The sequence below is a fragment of the Cervus canadensis genome, chromosome 18 (assembly GCF_019320065.1).
Source record: "Cervus canadensis isolate Bull #8, Minnesota chromosome 18, ASM1932006v1, whole genome shotgun sequence".
NCBI classification, from domain to species: Eukaryota; Metazoa; Chordata; class Mammalia; order Artiodactyla; family Cervidae; genus Cervus; species Cervus canadensis.
The window spans coordinates 54,772,481-54,792,629 of NC_057403.1; the positions used below are offsets into that span (position 1 = coordinate 54,772,481).

The 20,149-nt window shown below is 57.9% G+C and overlaps 2 protein-coding genes across 6 annotated transcripts in view; one reads left to right on the forward strand and one right to left on the reverse strand.

Moving 5' to 3' along the window:
- The window catches only part of SLC38A8 (solute carrier family 38 member 8), a 39,549-nt gene extending 31,140 nt beyond the window's left edge, over positions 1-8,409 (forward strand). Inside the window, exons 7-11 of the mRNA XM_043436622.1 lie at positions 3,435-3,549; positions 4,747-4,894; positions 5,267-5,475; positions 6,728-6,779; positions 8,241-8,409. Of these exons, the coding sequence (XP_043292557.1) occupies positions 3,435-3,549; positions 4,747-4,894; positions 5,267-5,475; positions 6,728-6,779; positions 8,241-8,334 (618 nt within the window). The 3' untranslated portion in view covers positions 8,335-8,409. The remainder of the gene's footprint in view (positions 1-3,434; positions 3,550-4,746; positions 4,895-5,266; positions 5,476-6,727; positions 6,780-8,240) is intronic.
- A 4,875-nt stretch (positions 8,410-13,284) lies between these two features.
- NECAB2 (N-terminal EF-hand calcium binding protein 2) overlaps positions 13,285-20,149 on the reverse strand; it is a 43,385-nt gene continuing 36,520 nt past the window's right edge. For all 5 annotated transcript variants that reach the window (XM_043436619.1, XM_043436620.1, XM_043436618.1 and 2 more), the window contains 4 exons: positions 19,615-19,727; positions 15,964-16,041; positions 15,443-15,534; positions 13,285-13,771 (listed from right to left, as the gene is read on the reverse strand). In XM_043436619.1, coding sequence (XP_043292554.1) covers positions 13,743-13,771; positions 15,443-15,534; positions 15,964-16,041; positions 19,615-19,727 — 312 coding nt within the window. In that variant the 3' untranslated portion in view covers positions 13,285-13,742. The remainder of the gene's footprint in view (positions 13,772-15,442; positions 15,535-15,963; positions 16,042-19,614; positions 19,728-20,149) is intronic.

A 20,149-nucleotide genomic window follows, 5' to 3' on the forward strand; every position in this document is an offset into this window, starting at 1 on the left:
CCACACACTTAGCAATGGGGACCCCCCTCCCACCTTTGCAGAATCAGAAAGGGGCTTGTGGGGAGCAGGGGTTGGGGTGAGACTTTGCCCCAGCCACCCTGGCCACATGTAATACTTCTCCTTTGTTTTGTTTTAATTGAAGCATGATTGACTTATGATATCATGTTAGTTTCAGATGTATAGCACCGTGATTCTGCTAACTGAATATATGTATATGTATGTTCTTTTTCAGATTCTCTTCCTTTATAGGTTGTTACAAAATACCAAGTAGAGTTGCCTGTGCTATAAGTAGATCCTTGTGGGTTATCTGTTGTATATGCAGTAGTGTGTGTATGTTAGTCCCAAAGCCCTAATTTATCCCCCACCACCCTTTCCCCTCTGGTAACTAGAAGTTTGTTTTCTATGTCTGTGAGTCTGTTTCTGTTTTGGAAATAAGTTCATTTGTATCTCTCTGTTTTTTTTTCTTAAAGATTCCACATATAAGTGATATCATGATATTTGTCTTTCTTAGTATGATAATCTCTAGGTTCTTATATGTTGTTTCAAATGGCATTATTTCATTCCTTTTTATGGCTGAGTAACAGTCCATCGCACGTCCGTACACCATATCTTTCTCCATTCCTCTGTCAGTGGACACTTAGGCTGCTTCCATGTCTTGGCTATTGCGAATAGTGCTGCAGTGGACGTTGGGGTGCGTGTATGTTTTCAAGTCCCATTCCCCCAGATACGTGTCCAGCAGTGGAACTGCTGGATCATATGGTAGCTCTATTCTTAGGTTTTTAAGGAACCTCCATACTGGTCTCCGTAGTGGTCGTACCAACTTACATTCGCACCAGCAGTGTAGGGGGTTCCCTTGTCTCCACTCCCTCTCCAGCATTTGTTATTTGTAGGCTTTGAGGATGGCCGTTCTGACTGGTGTGAGGTGGTATACCTCATGGTAGTTACCATTGTTGAGCACCGTTTAATGTGCCGGTTGGCCATCTGTATGGCTTCTTTTCTCTTGTTTCTAAACAGCTCAGCAGCTTTGAGATATGACTTACATGGGGTGCAACTCACCCCTAGGTCTTTGGTATGTTCACAGAGTTGTGCAGCCATCACCACAGTCAATTTTAGAACATTTCCTCACCCCCCCCCCCCAAAGAAACTTGTACCTGTTAGCCATCACTTCCCATCCCCACCTTGTCCCCGCCCAGTCCCTGGCAACCAGAATCTTTCTCAGTGTCTCTGGATGTGCAGAGTAGATAGTCCTCTGTAGCTGGCTTCTTCCACTCTGCATGGTGATTTCGAGGATTGTCTGTGTGGTGTGTGTGTCAGGACTGCATCCCTTTTCACGGCTGGTGATGCTCCGCTGTCTGCCGAGTCCACGGCTTGCTTTCCCATCCTTCAGCTGGGGGACGTCTGGGCTGTTTCCACCTCTTACGCACCACGTGCTCCTCTGCCCCACACCCCATCACTTCATGACTAGTCAGCCTGCTCTCGGTCAGACGCTGTTCTAGATGCTGTCCCAGAAGGACAGCCCTGCCCTCAGAAGTTGTATTCCCTCGAATAAGACCAAGAGGAACATGACCCAGGAGTCTCGGGACACACAGGGAGGAGGGCAGGGCTCCATCCAGCCACCACCAAGCATCTTTTCCCCAGGCCTGGGTTCCCGAGTGCAGGAGGCAGGGCATTGATGCCTGCTGGTCGAGGGCCCTTTTGTATTTTGGGGGGATTTAAGTGCCCACCGCCTGGCTGAGCCGGCCTGCAGTGGGCTTCCATGAGGTCAGGGAGGTCCCTGAGGCTCGCCTGTGTAGAAGGTGCGGTGGGCTTGCCCTGGGCTGCACGCCACCTCTGTAGCTGGAAGCAGGAGTCCCGCGGCCGAGGTGCCCCAGCCACTCCCAGTGTGTGCTCCACGAGGCTAGGGGCTGTGGGGCTGGTTGAGGCGCTCCCCCAGACTCACACCGAGGGGACCAGTGAGGGCCTGAGTGTGAAGAGCTGGGCTGGGCGCTGGAGGCCTCACGGCTGCAGTGGGGGCAAGAGGGATGGATGATCGAGTAATCCCAGGACGGCCCTCAACCAGGGGCCAGACTCCACACTGGGGATGAGTGAGGCGAGTGTGTCTGCTACCACACACCCAACAGACGCTGAGCCAACAAGCCCAGCTGTGCTCACGTGGGGGCCAGCAGGAAAGGGCTTTCCTGAAGGTTGAGTAGGAGCTGGCTGGACAAGGGGACAGCCCCGGCAGAGCACACAGCACAGGCTCAGGCCCTGAGGCAGTGGAGAGGGACCGCTGTGGGCTGAGCTTGGTGGGTGAAGGGGGCTCTTGAGTGTGGCAAGTGGCAGGCCTAGACGGTCATCGTGCAGGTTTTGATCGGAAGGGAGTAAGTGAACGTGATGGTTGGAACCCTGTCCCGGGAGCCTGGGAAGTTCCCTGAACCCACAGGGTGTATCCAGAAACAGCAGCTCCTCCCTGGCTGCTCAGCAGGGTCTCCCTGGCTGCCCAGGACCTGCCCTGAGAACGTCACATCGTAGGTGGGCTCTTGGCAGTGGTATATGTATTTTAGATTTTTTAAAATGTGATATAGTACATAAAGTGAAAGTGAAGTCGCTCAGTCATGTCCGACTCTTTGTGACCCCGTGGTCTGTAGCCCACCAGGCTCCTCCATCCATGGGATTCTCCAGGCAAGAATACTGGAGTGGGTTGCCATTTCCTTCTCCAGGGGGTCTTCCCGACCCAGGGATTGAACCCAGGTCTCCTGCATTGCAGGCAGACGCTTTAACCTCTGAGCCACCAGGGAAGCCCCTATATAGTACATAGGAAGTGTATAAATCATAAGGATGTGTACTCCCACAAAACCATCACCCCAGTGGGGACGTAGAACATCATCAGCCCCCCGGAATGCTCCCTCAGGAGCACCATCCACCCACCCATACCACTACTCTGCCCTCTGTCACCATAAATGAGGGCTGTCAACTGGGTTAACTTTGTGCCCCTCCGCAGGGGACACCTGGCAATGTCTGCAGACACTTGTGATTGTCACACCTGAAGGGGGCGCTCCTGTCACCTCGTGGGTCAAGGCCGGGGTCTGGTCCACGTCACACCGTGCGCAGCACAGCCCCCAGCATCAACAGTACGGTGACTGAGGACCCCGTGCTGGCTTGTTTGACTTGTAACTTTTAACTTCACATATGTGGAAACATTCTTCTTCTTTGGCTTCTTTTGCTCCACGTCAGAGCCGCAGGGCCTCTGTGACGGGGTATGCAGTTGTGTTTACCCTTTTCAGTGCCGTGTAATATTCCACGCATGAATATCGGGTGACTGACTTTTCCCTTCTGCTGGTTGGTGGGCTTTTGGGTCATTGCTCATATTTTGGGACAGTGAGACTCTTTAGATGGTGCCAGGTGATTCTAGTGCCCAGCTGGCCGGAGCCCCACTGACCCTGCCCCCCTTGCAGTGTCACGAAGCCGCTGTGTCCATCTACTGCAGCATGCGCCGCCAGAGCCTGGGGCACTGGGCGCTGGTCTCCGTGCTGTCCTTGCTGGCCTGCTGCCTCGTCTACTCGCTGACAGGTAGGGCCCGCCTGGGGTGCCCAGGGCCTGGGGGTGGAGCAGTAGGAGAAATTGGAATCACATGTGACCTGGGCACAGCACTAAGTGGTTTGAGCACCTGTGCGTCTTTGGTCCCTAACGCCCCTGGGAGAGTCCATGGTTCATAGAGGAGGACACTCTACCCAGAGGATTGCCTTGGCTCATCCAGGGTCTCCCAACCTCATGTGGGAAAGCTGAGACAGAAACCCTGGCCAACTATCTCCCACCGCCTGCCCTTACCCTCCCCATGCCCTCTCCTGCCCATCTGGAAGGATGGCAGGAGTGATGCTATCAGAGTGTTACATCCGGTGTGGTTTACAGGACACCCTCTGGGATACAGTGGGTTTGAACATCCACACACTGGCGTGGAGGGTCTTCGGAGGTGGCAAGGTGTGGCTCAGAGAAGGGCTGCCACACCCAAGGTCCCGCGGCTCATCCAGCCCGGGGCCCGGGCTCAGGCTGATTCCTGGCTGCTTTCCTCCAGCCCGGCAGCTTTCTCTCTCTCATTGGCCTGTCAGAGCCTCTGATTCAGGAAGCCCCAGGGTGGCCACAGACGTGTTGGGGGCCTGGACATTTGCTGGGTGACCTCTGTCTAGCAGGGCTCTGTGGCCCCTGGGTCGGACCCTGTGATTGAGGTTCTCCAGCAGGATCGTGGGACGGGCAGAAAGCCAAAGCGCAGAGGTGGGGTCTCAGGACAGGGCAGGTGACCGGAGACCGGAGGCAGTGCTGGGTTGTGGGGGAGGGACCTGACCGCTACTGTAATAAGCTGTGTTATTCCAGACAGTTGTTGACACTGGGCCTTGATTTTTCCATCAGGAAAATGGGTGCATGGCCAGCTTCCTTCTCCGGGTACTGTGAGAGTCGGGGAACAGGGCACAGAAAGTATTATTCAAAGTGCTTCCAGTCCATCCACCCCCGAGTGGGAACCTTGTATGTGAACCCTGAGCTGTTTGGGAGAAGGACAAGGGACAGTCTTGCCCAGCAGGACTTGAAGTTAGAAGAACCGAGGATCCTGTAGGCTGAGGACAGGAAAGTCTGAGGAGGTTCTGGAACCTTCTGTCAGCTCCTAGGGGAAACCTCAGCGGCGGTGGAGGTGGGTGCTGCCAGTGTGTGGGGGTTGAGATGGGGGACCGGCATTTTTCTCACCAGCTTTCCTGGGTTCCCCTGTGGCCCTCACAGGTGTGTACGGCTTCCTGACCTTCGGGACAGGTGTGTCTGCGGACATCCTGATGTCCTACCCAGGCAGCGACGGGGTCGTCATTGTTGCCCGGGTCCTGTTCGCCGTGTCCATCGTGACCGCCTACCCCATCGTGCTCTTCCTGGGAAGGTGAGGCCAGCTCGGGCACACCCGTCCATCAAGCACTGGCATGTGCTGGGCACCATGCCAGCCTGTGTGTCGTGGGGACGGTCGTCACCTCCCTTTCCTGGAGGAGGAGAAGGGGCAGGGGAGTCGGGTGGTTTGCCCAGCGTGGCCCAGCTGGGGTCAGGACTGGAGCCTGGTGCCCTGGCCAAAACTTGACCGCCCAGCGAGGCCCAACCCCGTCAGCTGCTCATGTGCAGGGGTCCCTGGGGACCGAGGCCCTGGTGTGGAATGGGAGCCCAGCTGGGTGTGCGGGGCTGCTGGGGGACTCTGGGACACCCAGCGGTGGGTGGGGCTCCTGTGGGAGCCTGTGGGAGCACCGTGGTTTGTGGCCTCCAGGTCGGTGATGCAGGACTTCTGGAGGCGGGGCTGTGGTGGGGCTTGTGGGCCGTGGGCCCTGGCCGAGCCCTCGGGGCCATGGGTCCGGGTGCCGCTGACTGTGCTCTGGGTCGCCGTGACGCTCGCCATGGCCCTGTTCCTGCCTGACCTCAGCGAGATCATCAGCATCATCGGCGGCATCAGCTCCTTCTTCATCTTCATCTTCCCAGGTGAGGCCCCGGCTCCTCCAGCCGCCCGCCTGCGGGTCCTTCCTGGCTCCCCGCCGTGGGGAGGCCACGTGGAGGTCAGGGTGCAGGGGGCGGGAGTCCGTGTAGATAGGATGGCTCCCAGCCCTGTTTACTGAGCCGGGCACAGGGCCGGGGCTCTGCACACCTTCCCTCATTAAATATCTCAACAGCCCTTGATGGACATATGAGGCGGGGTGCTGTTATCAACCACCCCACAGACGGGAAGACTGAGGCCCTGAGGCTTCTCATGTGGAATAGGTAGCATGTAGCAGGTCTGAGTCAACCTCAGTCACCCTCTCAAGGCTGCCACTCACTGTAGGATTTTATCTTATTTAAATGTTTTCAACTACATGAAACTCGTGTGGTTCAAAGGTGCCCCTCAAACACCTTCCTCCTTCTCCCCTAAACCTGGGAGGTGAATACAGTTTCCTTTACTGGTGGGTTCCTAGGAAACCTTCTCAGTGTTAGTGAGGATGATGTGAAATTCCTGTTGAATTGGCCTGACCATTTTCTCGGCCTGGGAGACGCAGGGTAGCCAAGGCCTCCCGAGGGAGGAGGAGCATACAGGGGCCAAAACCCCAGACCTGGGCAGCCCCTGGCCCTGGAAGGCAGTTTCAGACAGGAGTGGGATCCCATTCTCTCTGCCACCCCCCACCCCCACGCCACCCCCAGCCCTGGTCTGAGTCAGATGGGCTCAGCCATGCAATATCTTAAACACACAGGATGGGCTTGGTGCTCGTGTCCTGGGTGGGGGGCCTTTTAGCTCCAGCCATTTCCGTGCTGAAAAGGACCGGCTGGGACAAGCTTGGAAGTGGGGAGAGATCACAGGCTCTATTAGGCCCAGCTGCCTGACTTCGAGTCCCAGCAGCACCATTAAAAAAAAGGGGAAAAAAAAAAAAACACAGGCGCTGGCGGCTGTCAGATGCGTCCCGGGTGTCTGTCCCCAACCTGACCCTGACTCGCACCGTCTCACCAGAGACGAGTGTGGCTGTCACTGTTGCTGGAGAGACTCCGGCGCTAGGGGGTGTCGAGCAAGGACCCCACAGCAGTGCCATGGGCCATGCGCTCTGCCCTCTCGCCAGGGGCCAGGGGAGTCCATGGAGCTACTGTGGGCAAAGGCCCTGCTGGCCTCTCGGGTCCCTAGGGGCTGCTGGGTGTTGGCTGAGCCCTGCAGAGCTCAGGGTTGCTTTGGGTTCAGACAAAGAGCTGTGGTGACCCCAGCTCTCCCCCGCAGGTCTGTGCCTCATTTGTGCGATCAGCGTGGAGCCCATCGGACCCCGAGTTAAGTGAGTGAGTGCATGCAAGGGTGGCGACTGGGCGTGTGCGGGGCTCGGCTCCAGGGGCGTGAGACGTGGTCAGGTCTGTGGGGTCTTGCCGAGGAGGGAACTGCCAGCCAGGCTGGGAGGGGCCCTTGTCTGCACAGTGACGGGTAGCTGAGCCGGGCGGTCCAAGCCAGCGCCCCGCTGAGTCCATGTGTCACCGCCTTCCACGCTGAGGGCTGTGGTCTATGGTTGGAGCGGTCTGTGGACTTGGGGTCTTCCTGGCAGCTGGAGCGCTGTAATCGAGCATCCTCCTCCAGGGCAGGGTGGGCACAGGCTGGTTCTGTCACCCCGTAGACCCTCTTTCCCCCTGAGGTCATGGTCATGGGCTCCAGTTGGGTGACTGTGGGGTGCCCCCACTCAGCCCCATACAGAAAGATGCGCTCACGTCACAGCAGCCGTGAACGTGGGTCCCACCTGCGGGCCTGTGCCTCTTTCTCCCCTTCCTCCGGCCACACGGAGCCCAAGCTTGCTCTTCCCACAGCGGCAGACTCGGCCGGGTTCCCTGCTGGGTTGCGAAGTGTTTTTCTGGAAGCCTCTAAAGCTGACTTGGGCTGAGCACCAGCCCCAATGGCCTGCAGGGGGGGGCCCCCTGCGTGGTTTGTTCCCTGTAGCGCTCTTTCAAGTGTTGCTGCTTTTGTGTGGCGTCTCTGGCCAGGTTCACGGAGCCGTTACTGATGGGCTTTCAGGGGATTTTTAATCTCAGCGCTGCCTTAGGGCCTTCTGATCCTCCAGAGCTGCTCCGAGGAGCCCGCAGCCCCGTCACGTTCCCTCACTCCCCCCTTCAGCCGGGTGGGTGTTCTTGGCACTGAGCTGCCCCTCTGCGATGCTGCATAACTGGAGATGGTCTTTCCATGACAACGGGCCCCGCGGCCTTTGTTAATGGGGCTAGAAATATCCCTGCCGTTTTGCGGGAATCTTATTATCACGGCTCTCGTCTCGCTGTCTGCCCCGTCTCTCCTGGTTACCTTATGAAGCGCAAGGATGTGGCCTTGGCCACCAGTTCCAGCCACCTCTGTCCCCTCCTCCCTGGCCCCGCAGCTGCTGTTCCCATCTGTGTGACTTGGGGCTTCTCCTTCCTCACTTTTAGGAGGCTTCAACCCCACCCCCAAGGAAAAGGGGCAAAAAGGGGGTTTGAACCTAGTGTTTTCCTCCCCCGTTTCTCTGTTTTTGGTGAAGCACTGGGAGGAATAAGGTTAGGAAGTAACAGTTGGGGTGAGAGGTTTAATTTTCTTTTCAACTGCGGGGGTGCTTTATTTCCTGTTGTCTCAGAAACCCATCCCTACAGGTAAGGGGAGGGCAACTGGAATTGTTTCTGAATTGGTGATTCTACTGGTCTTCACGCCATGAGCGTTTGACATGTGTCTGGCTCTTCTGTGGGAGACTCTGGTAAAGCGCGTGGTTGACGTGGGTTCGTTGACTTGGCAGGTGCTGCCTGGAGGCCTGGGGGGTGGTCTCCGTGCTGGTCGGCGCCTTCATCTTCGGGCAGAGCACGGTGGCGGCCATCATGGAGCTGCTGTGAGGGGCGGCCCGCGCCCGAGCAGGATGGGGGGGCCCCTGTGGCTGCCTGCATCTGGCCGTGAGAACCATGTGACCTCTTCATAAAGACGCTGGAGAAACTGACTCGTCCGTCCTTCCCAGGCTGTGCCTCCTGGCTTCTGCTGGGTCCCGGGGTGTCTGGTGCGGTGGTGAGAGGTGGCGTAGGCCCTGCATGTGACCACAGACCGGGGGCTTCAGGCCAGAGCGGCGGGAGCTCTCGGTCTGGAGCCTGGGAGTCTGGGGTCAGGGTGTGGGCAGGGCTGCACGCCCTCTCCCCGCCTGCCGCCTCCAGCCCCTGGTGCCCGCTGGCCACCGTGGCGCTCCTGGGGTGTCTGCACCCCCCATCTCAGCCTCCAGCTCCCTGTGTGTCCACGTGTCCCTCTTAGAGGGCCCAGGGTCCTCATTCGATATGACCTCAGTTACTTACTTGGGATGTGCAAAGAGCCTGTTTCCAAGTAAGGTCACATTCACTGTTTCCTGGGGTTAGAACTGCAGCTTATGTTTCTGGGGGACACAGTTCACCCCGTAACTTGGAGTAGGTGCTGAAGTCCAGGGAACCCTGCTTTGGGGTGTTGGGGTCAAAGACATGAGGTGATGGCATGGCTCAGTGGACGAGAGCCCAGGGGGGCTGGGGGTGGCACCTGCTGGGGAGATTTGGGGTGCCATCTGTTGGGGAGGGCAGGGCACTCAAGCTGGTGCTCAGGCCAGGGCACGGGGGGCCCAAGGAGATGTATACACAGAGTTGGCCTCTCTCTGGTGGGGAGGACCCCAAAGAGAGCCCCCTGTCCTCCCACTGGCTGGACCAGAAGAGCCTGGAGGCCAGGAGTGCTGTCTGCTCTGTGGGTCCCTCCCGACCCCACCCCGATTCTGGGCTGGGGAGCCGCACCTGAAGCCGTGGCGCAGCGGGGGTCTGCGGGGTCGGGCTGGAGGACTGGCCACTGCTGCTTGTCGAGTCACTGTGCTCACTCGTGCTGAGCCCGCCCAGGGCCTGGGACCCCTGGATGGACGTTGCTGGATTCAAGCCGCTCCTCCTCTGCCCCGGGACGTCCGCCGGAAGCCAGCGGTGCCCGCGCCTGGAGGGCTCACGTCTGAGGACAGCTGCCCCAGGTAGGCAGTGGCCGGGCCACGTTACGTAACGTCAGGCGTGTGCGACGTTGTCTTGATGGAACTGTTACGTGGCTTGACTGTTTCCCAGCTTGCCCGCCTGTACTGATGTCTGCCTGAGATGTTAACTCACATACCACGAGGTCAGAGTGTACAGCTGGGTGTCTGTGGGTGCAGAGTGGCGCCACTGTCACCAGTGTCCAGTTCCCGTGCGTTTTTAGCCCCAGAGGAACCCAGGACCTGCAGCCCTGACTCCCTGTTTCTCCCTTCCTCCGGTCCCCGGTGACCATGGCTCTGCGTTCTGTCTCTAGGGACTTGCCCATTCCAGACGTTCTGTATGAACGGACGCACGCGATACGTGGTCTTTTGTGTCTGGTTTCTTGGACCTGGCACAAGTTTTCAAACATTTTTACAGGTGGAGGGAACCGAGGCTTGAGAACCTCAAAGCCGCCTGTCCTGTGAGCTTCAGAGTTGGGTTGGGACTGATGAGGGGTTAAATTCCATCGTCTTCTGAGCTATAGCCAAGGCGGGGGAACTAGTTGACCCTGGGGGTAGGGGCCTTTGCCCCCCAGTGCCCTGGCTGTCCCTGAAGACTCTGACCCCGTGAAAGGACACGGGGTCCTTCTCCAGGTGCTCTGATCAGCCCCCACACCTCGCGTCCTCCTGAATGAGGGTCTCAGAACCAGCACGTGAGCCGAAAAGTGAGGTCATGGAGCGTTTAGCACCCACAGCTGGTGCAGATGAACAGTTACATTAACCCTGCATGCTTGGCTCCAGGTTGCTGGCCGGGAGGCTGGGCCATGATAGGAGGGTCCTGGGTAAGAACAAGGCATGGCAGGTGAGGGGCGTGCCTAAAGGGATGGTGTGTGATAAGCGGCTTTGGAGCCAGACTATGGTTTCAAACACTGTCTGCCATTTGCTTTCTCAAGATCTGGGAAGTTTATTAGGAACCTCTCCTAAGAATCCATTTCCCCACCAGCCAAACAGAGCAGGATTACTGTGTTTGAGGCAACGTGAGAATTAAAGGTGATGCTGTATGCATAGCAGCTGGCAGGGGACCCAAGCAATGGTGATTTTATTTCCAGAAAAACGAGGCTGAGATGAGGAGGTGAACACAGATCCAGGGGGAAAAGGGAACGGCCAAACACGTGGGCTCCCTGCAATGCAGGAGAGGATGGCAGGGAGGGGCGGCCTGACACTGATGCTGGAAGGGTGGGGGGGCTCCTGGAGGGGTGACGAGATTCGCCCCGGGCACCAGCATCCAGCCGCTGATGGGCACGGATGGGGCTGTCGTAGGACCGAGTCTCAGATCAGGCGTGATCACGCAGGACGGGGATGCAGACACACACGAGGCTGACGTCCGCGCTCCGGGGGCAGGTCCGAGTCCCTGCCGTACCGCGAGCACCCTCTACCAGGGAAGCGGCTGGAGTCCGGAGGGCTGGAGTGCGTGCTCCGGCTCAGGGTGGTCCTAGCATGGGCTACTGGGTCTGGCACGTTTGGGCTGACCCCGCCTGCTGCTTACCAGCCCTGTGACTTTGGCTGGGCCCATCCCTGCTCTGAACAGCCCTCAACCTCAGGTCACTGACCCAGGAAACCTCTGTGAGTGTGGTTCTCAGTCCTGGTGTCCTTTCTTGGAACTGGGGCAGCCGCTCTCTCCCCGGATAGCCGTGAGGCTGAGCTGAGAAAGACTCACAGAGCCAGGCCCATCACAGGGTCCTGGTCCATCAATGGTGACACCCGTGCTGGTGTTTAGAGACCCTTCTGTCTCAAGTGACCGCCATGAATAGGGTGAACAGGGCAGTCCAGGTTACATGTTCTGCTCGGAGTGGCCCGGGCTGCAGGGGGTTTGCACGTCCTGGACAAGGGCCCTCCCAGTGGCTCAGGTGCCCCCGCGGGACCACGCGGGGACCAGCCGAGCCCCGAGGGGTGGCCTGTGCCCACCAGAGTTGTGGCCGCACCACTCCCACGGCAGGCTTAGGTCCTGAACTGGACACAAGGAACACAGGCGGTGAACGTGTTTGGGCAAGTGAGTTGACTGTGACTTTCTTTTTAAAGAAATGAGATTCAGGTAACATAAACCATTTGAAGCTGAGCCCCTCCACACCGCTGAGCCTTCTGCATCCCGTCCCCAAAGCCCTTCCTGCACGGTCAGTCCCCTGCAACCCCTCAGCTGCTTTCCACTTCTAGGGGTTTAACTCGTCCAGACGTTCCCTGTGAATGGGGTTGTACCGATGTGGCTGCCTATGCCCGGCTCCTCTCACTCAGAACGTCCGTGAGGGCACTGTGCCGCAGCCTGGGCCAGGACGTCGTCCCTCCTGATGGCTGACCTGCAGTCTGCTGCACACACAGGTGCTCAGGAGTCTGCTCACCCACTACGCACACGTGTGTGCCGCCTTCTGGCTCACGTGTGAACACACGGGCGCAGGACCCTGCTTCACTGTGTCAGTTCTCTGGGGCCTCCCGGTGTGGAGCTGTGGGGTCGTGTGGCAACTCCATGTCCAGCTATTGGGGGGACCTGTGTTAATCCAAGGCCGTTGCCCCCTGCCTTCCTACACTGGGTGGGAGGTGGTCCGAGCACTGGGCAGGGCACAGACGGCAGCCCTGGGCGCTCCGGGTTTGCTGCCTCTGTCGGGGTCTCAGATTCCCCGCCTGCCCATCCCAGGACGACACAGGAGGCCGCGAGGGCACCCGGCCCCAGAAGGCAGGGGGAGTGGAGGCTCTCGCACCTTTTCGGGTGGGCGGGTGTCTGCTCTCTTCCGGGCCTGCTCCTCCTGTGCAGAACTGGAGGTGGTGCCAAGTGCCCGTGGCCGCAATCAGCACAGATCTGCGTGACGGGAGGGCTCGGACGGGGGGCGGGCCCAGGTAATGGGGGCTCCTCAGCTGCACCTCCAAGAGCCCCGACCCCCAAGACTACTGTTGCTGAAACAGCAGAGCAGCTCGGAGCGGCCCGGGCGCCGGGGAGGTAGGTGTATGTGTTGGGGGTGTGCGCGGCGGTTCTTACGGGGACTCCCCGCAGCAGCCTTGGCACAAGCCAGGCAGCTCCTGGTCTCCAGAGGAGGGGTCTCCCCCCCCCACTTCCCAGGTAAGAAAACAGAGGCTGAGGGAGGCTGAGGGACGCAGCTGGGATTTGAGCTTGCATTTCACCCTTCCATCCAGGCCCCGTGGTTGCACTGGTTTTGCATGAGGCACCGACGTCAAGCCCTGGGAGGCGGTGCAAGGGGGCCCTCCCGGGGAGCAGGGGCTTCATGGCTCCCCCGCCGCCCGAGGAGGCAGACTGGGCAGAGCCCCGCCCGGCAGTGGCGGCTTTAGTGACAGCACCGGTCCCAACGGGGCGGCAGAGATCAGACCTGGTCCTGCCGTGAGGGCGCCTGACCCTGCTCCAGGGCCGTCTGCCTCCTCCCCCAGCTCCCCAGTCCCCGTGCCCAGCAGTTCTGCCTCCTCCCCCAGCTCCCCAGTCCCCGTGCCCAGCAGTTCTGCCTCCTCCCCCAGGAAAGGGACGCAGGGACGCTCCTTTCCTGACCCCTGAGACTTCTGTGTCCTGTTGCTCTCCTGCAACTCGGCCAGGGAGACAGAGGGAAGTCACAGTGTCCAGAGTCGGGTCTGAATGCAGTCTGGGCCTGGCCTTCTGTGTGGCCGGACAGCAAATCACAGGGTGCAGTGAGAGACTGTGCCCAGTCAAGTCTGGCCTCTGCCCTCGGCGGTGACAGCCTCTAGGAACCTGGAATGTCCCCCCCGACACGAGGTGGGGTGACTTGGCTCAGGTTTCAGGGTAATAAAGTAGATTCCCTCCCCAGCCGTCACAGAAAATGGCACACACACACACACAGCTTCCACAATGGGAGTTTATTTGGTGCTCGTCCCGGTGGCTGCTGGCCCAGCAGGGCACTGCTACGTGGGGTCTACCGCCGCCTGCGGGCTCAGCCCCAGCCTAGGGGGGAACTACAGGGTCTCGGCCCCCTACCACGTGGAGGAGTGGCGACCAGGGAGGGGGAGGCGGACGGGGACTGGTCATGCGTGGCCGTCTGCTGGCGGGGGGCCGCCTCCGTCACCGCCGCCCTCCAGCGTCAGCAGGGCCCCGGCAGCTCAGACGCTGCTCTGCCGCCAAGGGTGGGGCGGGGGGTGCCAGGGGAGGGGGTGCGCCTTCACTTTGAAGAGCGGGAAGAGACACTCTTATTTGGAAGTATACTGAAAAGACAGCTAGTATACCCAAGTTTCTAGGAAAGAGTGGACATCCTTCGTCAGAGGGAGCAGGGCAGCAGACTCATCTGTGGGGCCTCGGGGAGGCGGTCAGTCACGGCCCAGGGTGCACCAAACAGCTGGGGGAGAGAGAGGGGTTGATGGGGTGGGCTGTGGTTGTGGGGGCAGGAAGCAAGTCCTGCCTCCGCTCAGGGCAGGAGAGCGATGCCTGCAGCCGTCCCCGTGTCCGGCACCCGCTCCATGCCGGGCGGGCCTGTGGGCAGCGAAGGGGGCAGGCAGAGCAAGGCACCCCGGGGGTGCTTGCTGGTTGTCCCCCTGGTGGCCAGTGACATACCCAAGGAGCAGTATGCCCGTATGCCCATTTGAAAAAGTAAATGTAAACTTTCCAGGACGGGAACTTGTCTTTCCACTGCGGCCTGGTAAAGCCGACTTGACAGAGGAGCCCCTGATTCCCTGACAGAAGAAACTGACGTCTGGTTAAAGGAGACGTGAAGGGAAAGGGTCTGTAAATAAACTGCTCTCGTGTCTGTATTTTCTGGAGCTAACGTATAGATCGGGCTCCATTCAAAGACTGGAGCACCATTTAGAGCCGCTAGCCCAGAAGGAAGGTGTGCACCAAAGTCTCGCAGGTGTGACTGGCGGCCCTGTGTGCCTTAAAATTCGCCTGTAGCCCAACATCAAGGAAGGGAGGGGGAAAACTTATCTCGCCAGTTAGAGCATTACATTCTTTCTTGGCCCTGGAGTTCTGTGAAACCCTTGGGGGAGGGAAGGTGATGCTGGGGGAGAAATGGGGGTTAAATTATGTAGAAGGGTGTGTTCACATCCTCTGCCGCCTCCCAGAGCCACGACAACTGTCTTAGCTGTGCCAGGCCCTCATTCACCAGCTGTGCTATCCAGTCAAGGGTGGCTTTACAGGAAACAGGGGCCATAGGTATTTAGCATCTTTGACTTTCAACAGGTACAAAAATGGTTTTGGATTTTGTTAGATTTCCAAAAAATGCACATGATGTTGGAACTTCACATTTTATACACCTGTTGTTGTTTAGTCACCAAGACGTGTCTGACTCTTGGTGCCTCCGTGGACTGCACTAGGCTTCCCTGTCCCTCACCATCTCCTGGAGTTTGTCCAAGATTTTATATGCTAGTATTTGGCTGTTAGTATTTTATAGGAACCATAGTTCTTGGTGGCTACATATGTATATATAATAAACTATGTAATATATACACACACACATATCTATATCTGTCACTTTTTTGTATACTAAGTACTGTTTCAATGTTACAATCATTTTTAGAGTTACTGTAATGAGTGTCATGTTTTCTCAAATCTGTAGAAGTCCAGCCTGCCACAGGCTGGGCTCGGGGCCACCTCCCAGCCCCCTGGCGCCCCAGCCTTCCTGCCTCGAGGACCCTCTCTGTTGAGCACTCACTCGTGGACTACACTTCCTAGCAGCTAAGGGAACAGAAGGCTTCCTGGGTGGCTCAGTGGTAAGCAACCCGCCTGCTGAAGCAGGAGATGCAGGTTCGATCCCTGGGTCAAGAAGATCCCCTGGAGAAGGAAATGGCAACCCACTCCAGTATTCCTGCCTGGGAGATATGATGGACAGAGGAGCCTGTCCATGAGGTCACAAGGAGTCGGACACGACTGGGCGACAGAACATTGACAAGAGAACAGAAGGGTCTGTGGACAGTCTGGGTCTGGGTGCCGCTGCTTCTGCCAGGCCTGTGGTGTCCCCACGCCCCCCCCCCCCCCAACCCCCGTGGCTGCTCCAGACCTCTCCCCCCAGTACCTGGCACGGAGATCCGGGAGAAGGCCTCAGGCTGGCTCAGCGTGTCCACCTTGACGTGCCGGAACGCCTTGCACACAGGGCTCTGCAGGTGCCTGCAACCCAGGGGGACGCCCGTGAGCTCCTGGGGCTTGGAGCGGGGTCCGAGTCTGACCCTGGGCTGGGGGCTCCGACAGCAGTCAGCCAAGCTCAGGGGCCAGAGCCTTCACAGGAAGGTAGGAAGGCCGGGGGTGACTGCTGGGGCCCCGCGGGGAGAACAGCCTGGTTCTTGCCTCCCTGTGAGCAGACTTAAACAGGGAACTTTCTTTCTGGATTTTTATCCTTTGGCAGCAGTTTCTAAACGGGAGCACCCCTGGCCTCAGCTCCCAGGGCTGGCAAGGAACCTGAATTCAGAGCTCAGATGAAGGGGTGGAGGACCAGCCTCCTGAGTGGTGGATGCCTCTGGGACCCCAACTCCTTACCCGGCCCACACTTCGCCCCACCCCTGCGGGCTGGAAGCCAGAGAGCGTGTGTGCCAGACCTACCTCTTCCACTCCTCCTCCGTCTCCCAGAACTCATAGACCACGAAGGTGACGCCGTCTGCCAACCTCACGGCGGCGATGCTGCAAGAGGAAAGGCTGGCGTCAGTGGTCACACCAGGCCGCTGCTCCCAGGGTGCAGAGGGCCCCACAGCCCCATCCCCACCACTGCCCTGCCCTGCCCACAAACGAGCCCAGACCGGGCGCCCAGAGCCAGGAAACGGGTTCCCAAAAGCTGTGGTTCAGGACAGGGGCCTCTCGGTAATACGCTTCCTTTCTGCTCAGAACCCCCAGCACGGCCAGGACTGCCACCTCATCTGACAGCTGCATGCACGGCTCTGCCGTCTGGAGCAAGGCCTGGCCCGGACAGTGCCCAGTGCGTGGCTGGTGAATGAATTCTAATGAAGTGCCATTTTTTAAAAGGCCTTTTTATTCATTAAAAAAAACTTAGCTGTTTTCTTCCCCAGTCTGTAACATCCATCTTTATTAGAAACAGATTTTTAAAATACATGACAAATAGAGGCTCTCTATAGATTAAAAAAACCCCTAACTTAAAAGTGAAAAGCAGTATCAATTGAAAAAAGATCTTAAAAACATACCAGTTTAGAGAATAACTTTTCTTCTATCTAGAAAACCATTGTGTGATAAAAAATCTGATATAAAGAGGATTTCTACTATGTTAATAAAAGTTATGTGAGGTACTATAAATTTACTGATTTTGTTTTCTTTCCAGATTATCCCCAAGATCAGATGAAGTTATGATTTTAAAAAATCTAATAGCAAAGTTATTGACAAGTCATTATTCATAACATCAACAATTTTATACAAATACTGGGTAAATTTTTTTTTTTGTACAAGTGGGAAAATAAACCACATTTTCTATTTCTTTTCTAGACATGTTCTGTATGAAGGCAAAATAATTATTTAAATCCTGTTTTTCTTTGCCATGAAGATTCTTCAAAAAAGGCTTTTCAAATAACTACATTAGCCATATTTTCATAGCTGTATTCTAATTTTAAGTGGGTTAAATAATTGGTCAAGAGAAGAATATGGTCAGAAATGAACACAAGGAATCATCGAGCAAAAAGGCATACTAAGAAAAAACTAAAGAGAGAAACTGCTTTTTCCTGGAACATAAGTTTAGAAAAGTTTCTTCCATGATGTGGGATTGTTAGGGGATAAATTTCATAAGGTTGAATCAAACCCCTTCTCACGATTTCAAGTTCTACATGACCTTAAGGACCAAAATAACATGTGAAAAACAATATGGCAAGTTATCTGGAGAACAAACTTAAGATTCTCTAAATGATAAAGGTTACCCATAGGGGAAACTATCAGGTTTACTTCAAAGCAGCTAAACCTTTTATCCAGGTGTATATATAAGCAACATTCCATACCATTAAACACCCCCTCCTTTTTGAAATACTTTGGCTTCTAGCACACCAGTCTCCTCACTACTTCTAGCTCTAAAACCTATCTTTAAAAAATAAAAGCATCATCCATGCTGTCCTCTGTAATCGTTGGCTCATTTAATCCTTAGAGACAGGCCTGGCCGGAGTCCCAGGCCACTCCTGCCTTCCGCGCCTGAGACACAGGACACTCACCTTGTTCCAAACAGACGGACAGACCCAGGCTGGGGGCTGGAGCAAGTCGGGGGGTGAGGGCTGGGTTCTAAGAGAGGGAGGCCCAGCCTCCGAGATCACAGCACCGCCGCCTCTGGCCTCTGGGCAGCCCTCCCTGCTCTTCCCCATGCACTCAGCAGCACAGAGCCCCCAGCACCCCTGGAGAGGGGACCCCCATCGCAGGCGGCGTCTGCTGTATAGTCACAGCAGCTCCAGGTTCTGCCGCTCAGGACGGAAACAGGGCTGCTAACCGCATCATTACGTCATCACCTCTAGCCTGAAGTTACCCGCCAGCTGCGGCTCCTATCTCAACGATGGGATGGGCTCAGGCCTGCGTGCCACCTGGTCATCAGGGGGACCCTGGCCCCGCCCAGAGGTGGCCTGGCTCCTCACAGCCTGCCCCGCTGTGGACAGAGGTCACCGAGGGATGGGCTTCGTCTCCATTTGGTAATTGCAGCACAGGAAAAGCAATTACAGTGCTTGGGTTTGCTTGGCTGACGCACTGACTGGCTTCAGGGGCGTGGGGCGAGGCCTCTGGCTGGAAGGACACAGCAGGCAGGCTTGGGGTGCACGGAGGACACACAGTCATGCAACCACAGGAAGCCTACTGTGTGCTGTCTCCAGCCTGCCTTCCCAGCATGGGCCCCCTTCTCCTTCCAAACTTTCTCCCGTGACGAGTGCATGGCTCTGGTGGCCCTGGGTGACACCTGCACGCCCACCACCCCCAGGGTGGGCAACTTGTACGCTGGCACCTTGAATGTTATGGCATCTTGTGTGTGATGTGGCCCAAAGGCCTGTGTGAGCCCTTGCCCACTCACCTGATGCTCCGCCACATCTCCAGCTCAGACCGCGTCCCCACCCCCCGACCCTTACCACCCCCAGTGAGTTTCTGAAGTCAAAGGATCTCACACTCCACTTGGCCTACTCTTTCTACAACCCGCCTCCCATCCTGGCCCTGGGCTGATCCGGTCAGCCCCACTCTGAAACAGATCCCAGCTCTGCCCACGTCGTGCCAAGGGCCAGTCCCCTCTCCCTAGCTGCCCAGCTGCACGTCCGTCCAGCCACCACACGCCCTTATGCAAGGGAGGAGGCAGGACTGAGCCCCGCTCCGGGCTCAGCATCTCTCCCGTGGTACCTGTTACCTGGAACGAGCAGGGCCTGCCTACCTGCCCCCTGTTCCCCGGCCATCTCTCCCACCACCCCCAGGTCACCCTGTGGAGCCGCACTCTGTCGTGTGTTCCTAGACACACTCCCCTTGCTGCCACCCCGGCTCTGGGCGCCGGCCCGTCCCCCACCTCAGGTTCTGCGGGTGGGGCAGCTCATCACTCAGGCCTCAGCACACAGCAGCGCCTTCCTGAAGACCCCTGCCCCATTCCCGGCCTCCGCAGCACCCGCTGCCGACTGGAATCATCTTTACCTGCCCGCCTCCCGCTGCTGGGAATTAGCGCTCAGCAACAGCAGCAGCCCGAGTCACACTGCACCCCCAGGCCCCCCTACCCGGCATCACCAGGAAGCAGGTGGAGGCACGTGTTGGGGAGGGAGAGAAATCAGCTGGGAGGCGGGGAGAAGGGAGGTGGGGAACAGGCGTGGAGCCCACAGCTACTGTCCACCAGGTGCTGACGGGTGGGCTACTGCTGGGAGAGGAGGGAGCCCAGCAGCTTGTGTCAACAGCTCTCGGGGACACCCCCAGCCGGACGCAGGCCTTGGCAGCAAGGACCGGGGCGGGGGGTGCCCTGAGGAGCAGCCACGACAGCAAGCAGGGCACTACCACAGCGGGCACTGGGGCCAGGCCCCGCCCGACACCCCCCACGGTGCATTGCTCCACTGAGGCCCCCAACCACCCCGTTAGTGGTCCCCTTTACAGATGAGCAAGCTGAGTCAGGGAGACGGAGTCACTTGCCAGATTTGCACAGCAAGGAAGAGCCCGATTGAGGACTTGCCCCCAGCTCCTGTAACCACCCCGCTAGGTGTGTCGTTGGCGTCCCCCAGGCCGGGCCCCCCACCACCGCCCCGCCCCGGCCTGCAGCTTACTCACTGGAAGCAGTTCCTGGCCCCGGCGGTGCCCCGCACGTACTGGCGCAGAGAGTCCAGGAAGCCGCCCAGCTGCTCCGGGCACACAGCCATCTCCTGCCGGACCAGCTGCAGGTGCTGTGGGCCACAGGACCCGTGAGCCACCCCCTCACCCAGGACCCCACCCGGCCCCGGAGGCACAGCCCAGGACCTAACAGCCTCCCTGGGACAGGACACCGTGGTCAGAATAAACCCGACCCCCCAACCCCACTACACACAGTTGTCATCTTTGCTCGTGAAAACTCGCGAAAAATGAACTAAAAGTAGCAGTCCCACACAAGTGCTGAAGAACAGACAAGAGGATTTAGAGAGGCCCGAGAGAGAGAGACTGCAAGGCACTGGGGCCAAGACACAACAGAATGAACGGTCCGCAGAACTGTTGCTGGTTGAATCAGTGTCTGCTGATCCCGTCACTCCAGGCCAGAGAACAGCCCCGGGAGGGGAGGGAGGCCACGTGCTGGTGCCGGGTGGGGGTGGGTGTCAGGGACACTGAGCCATCT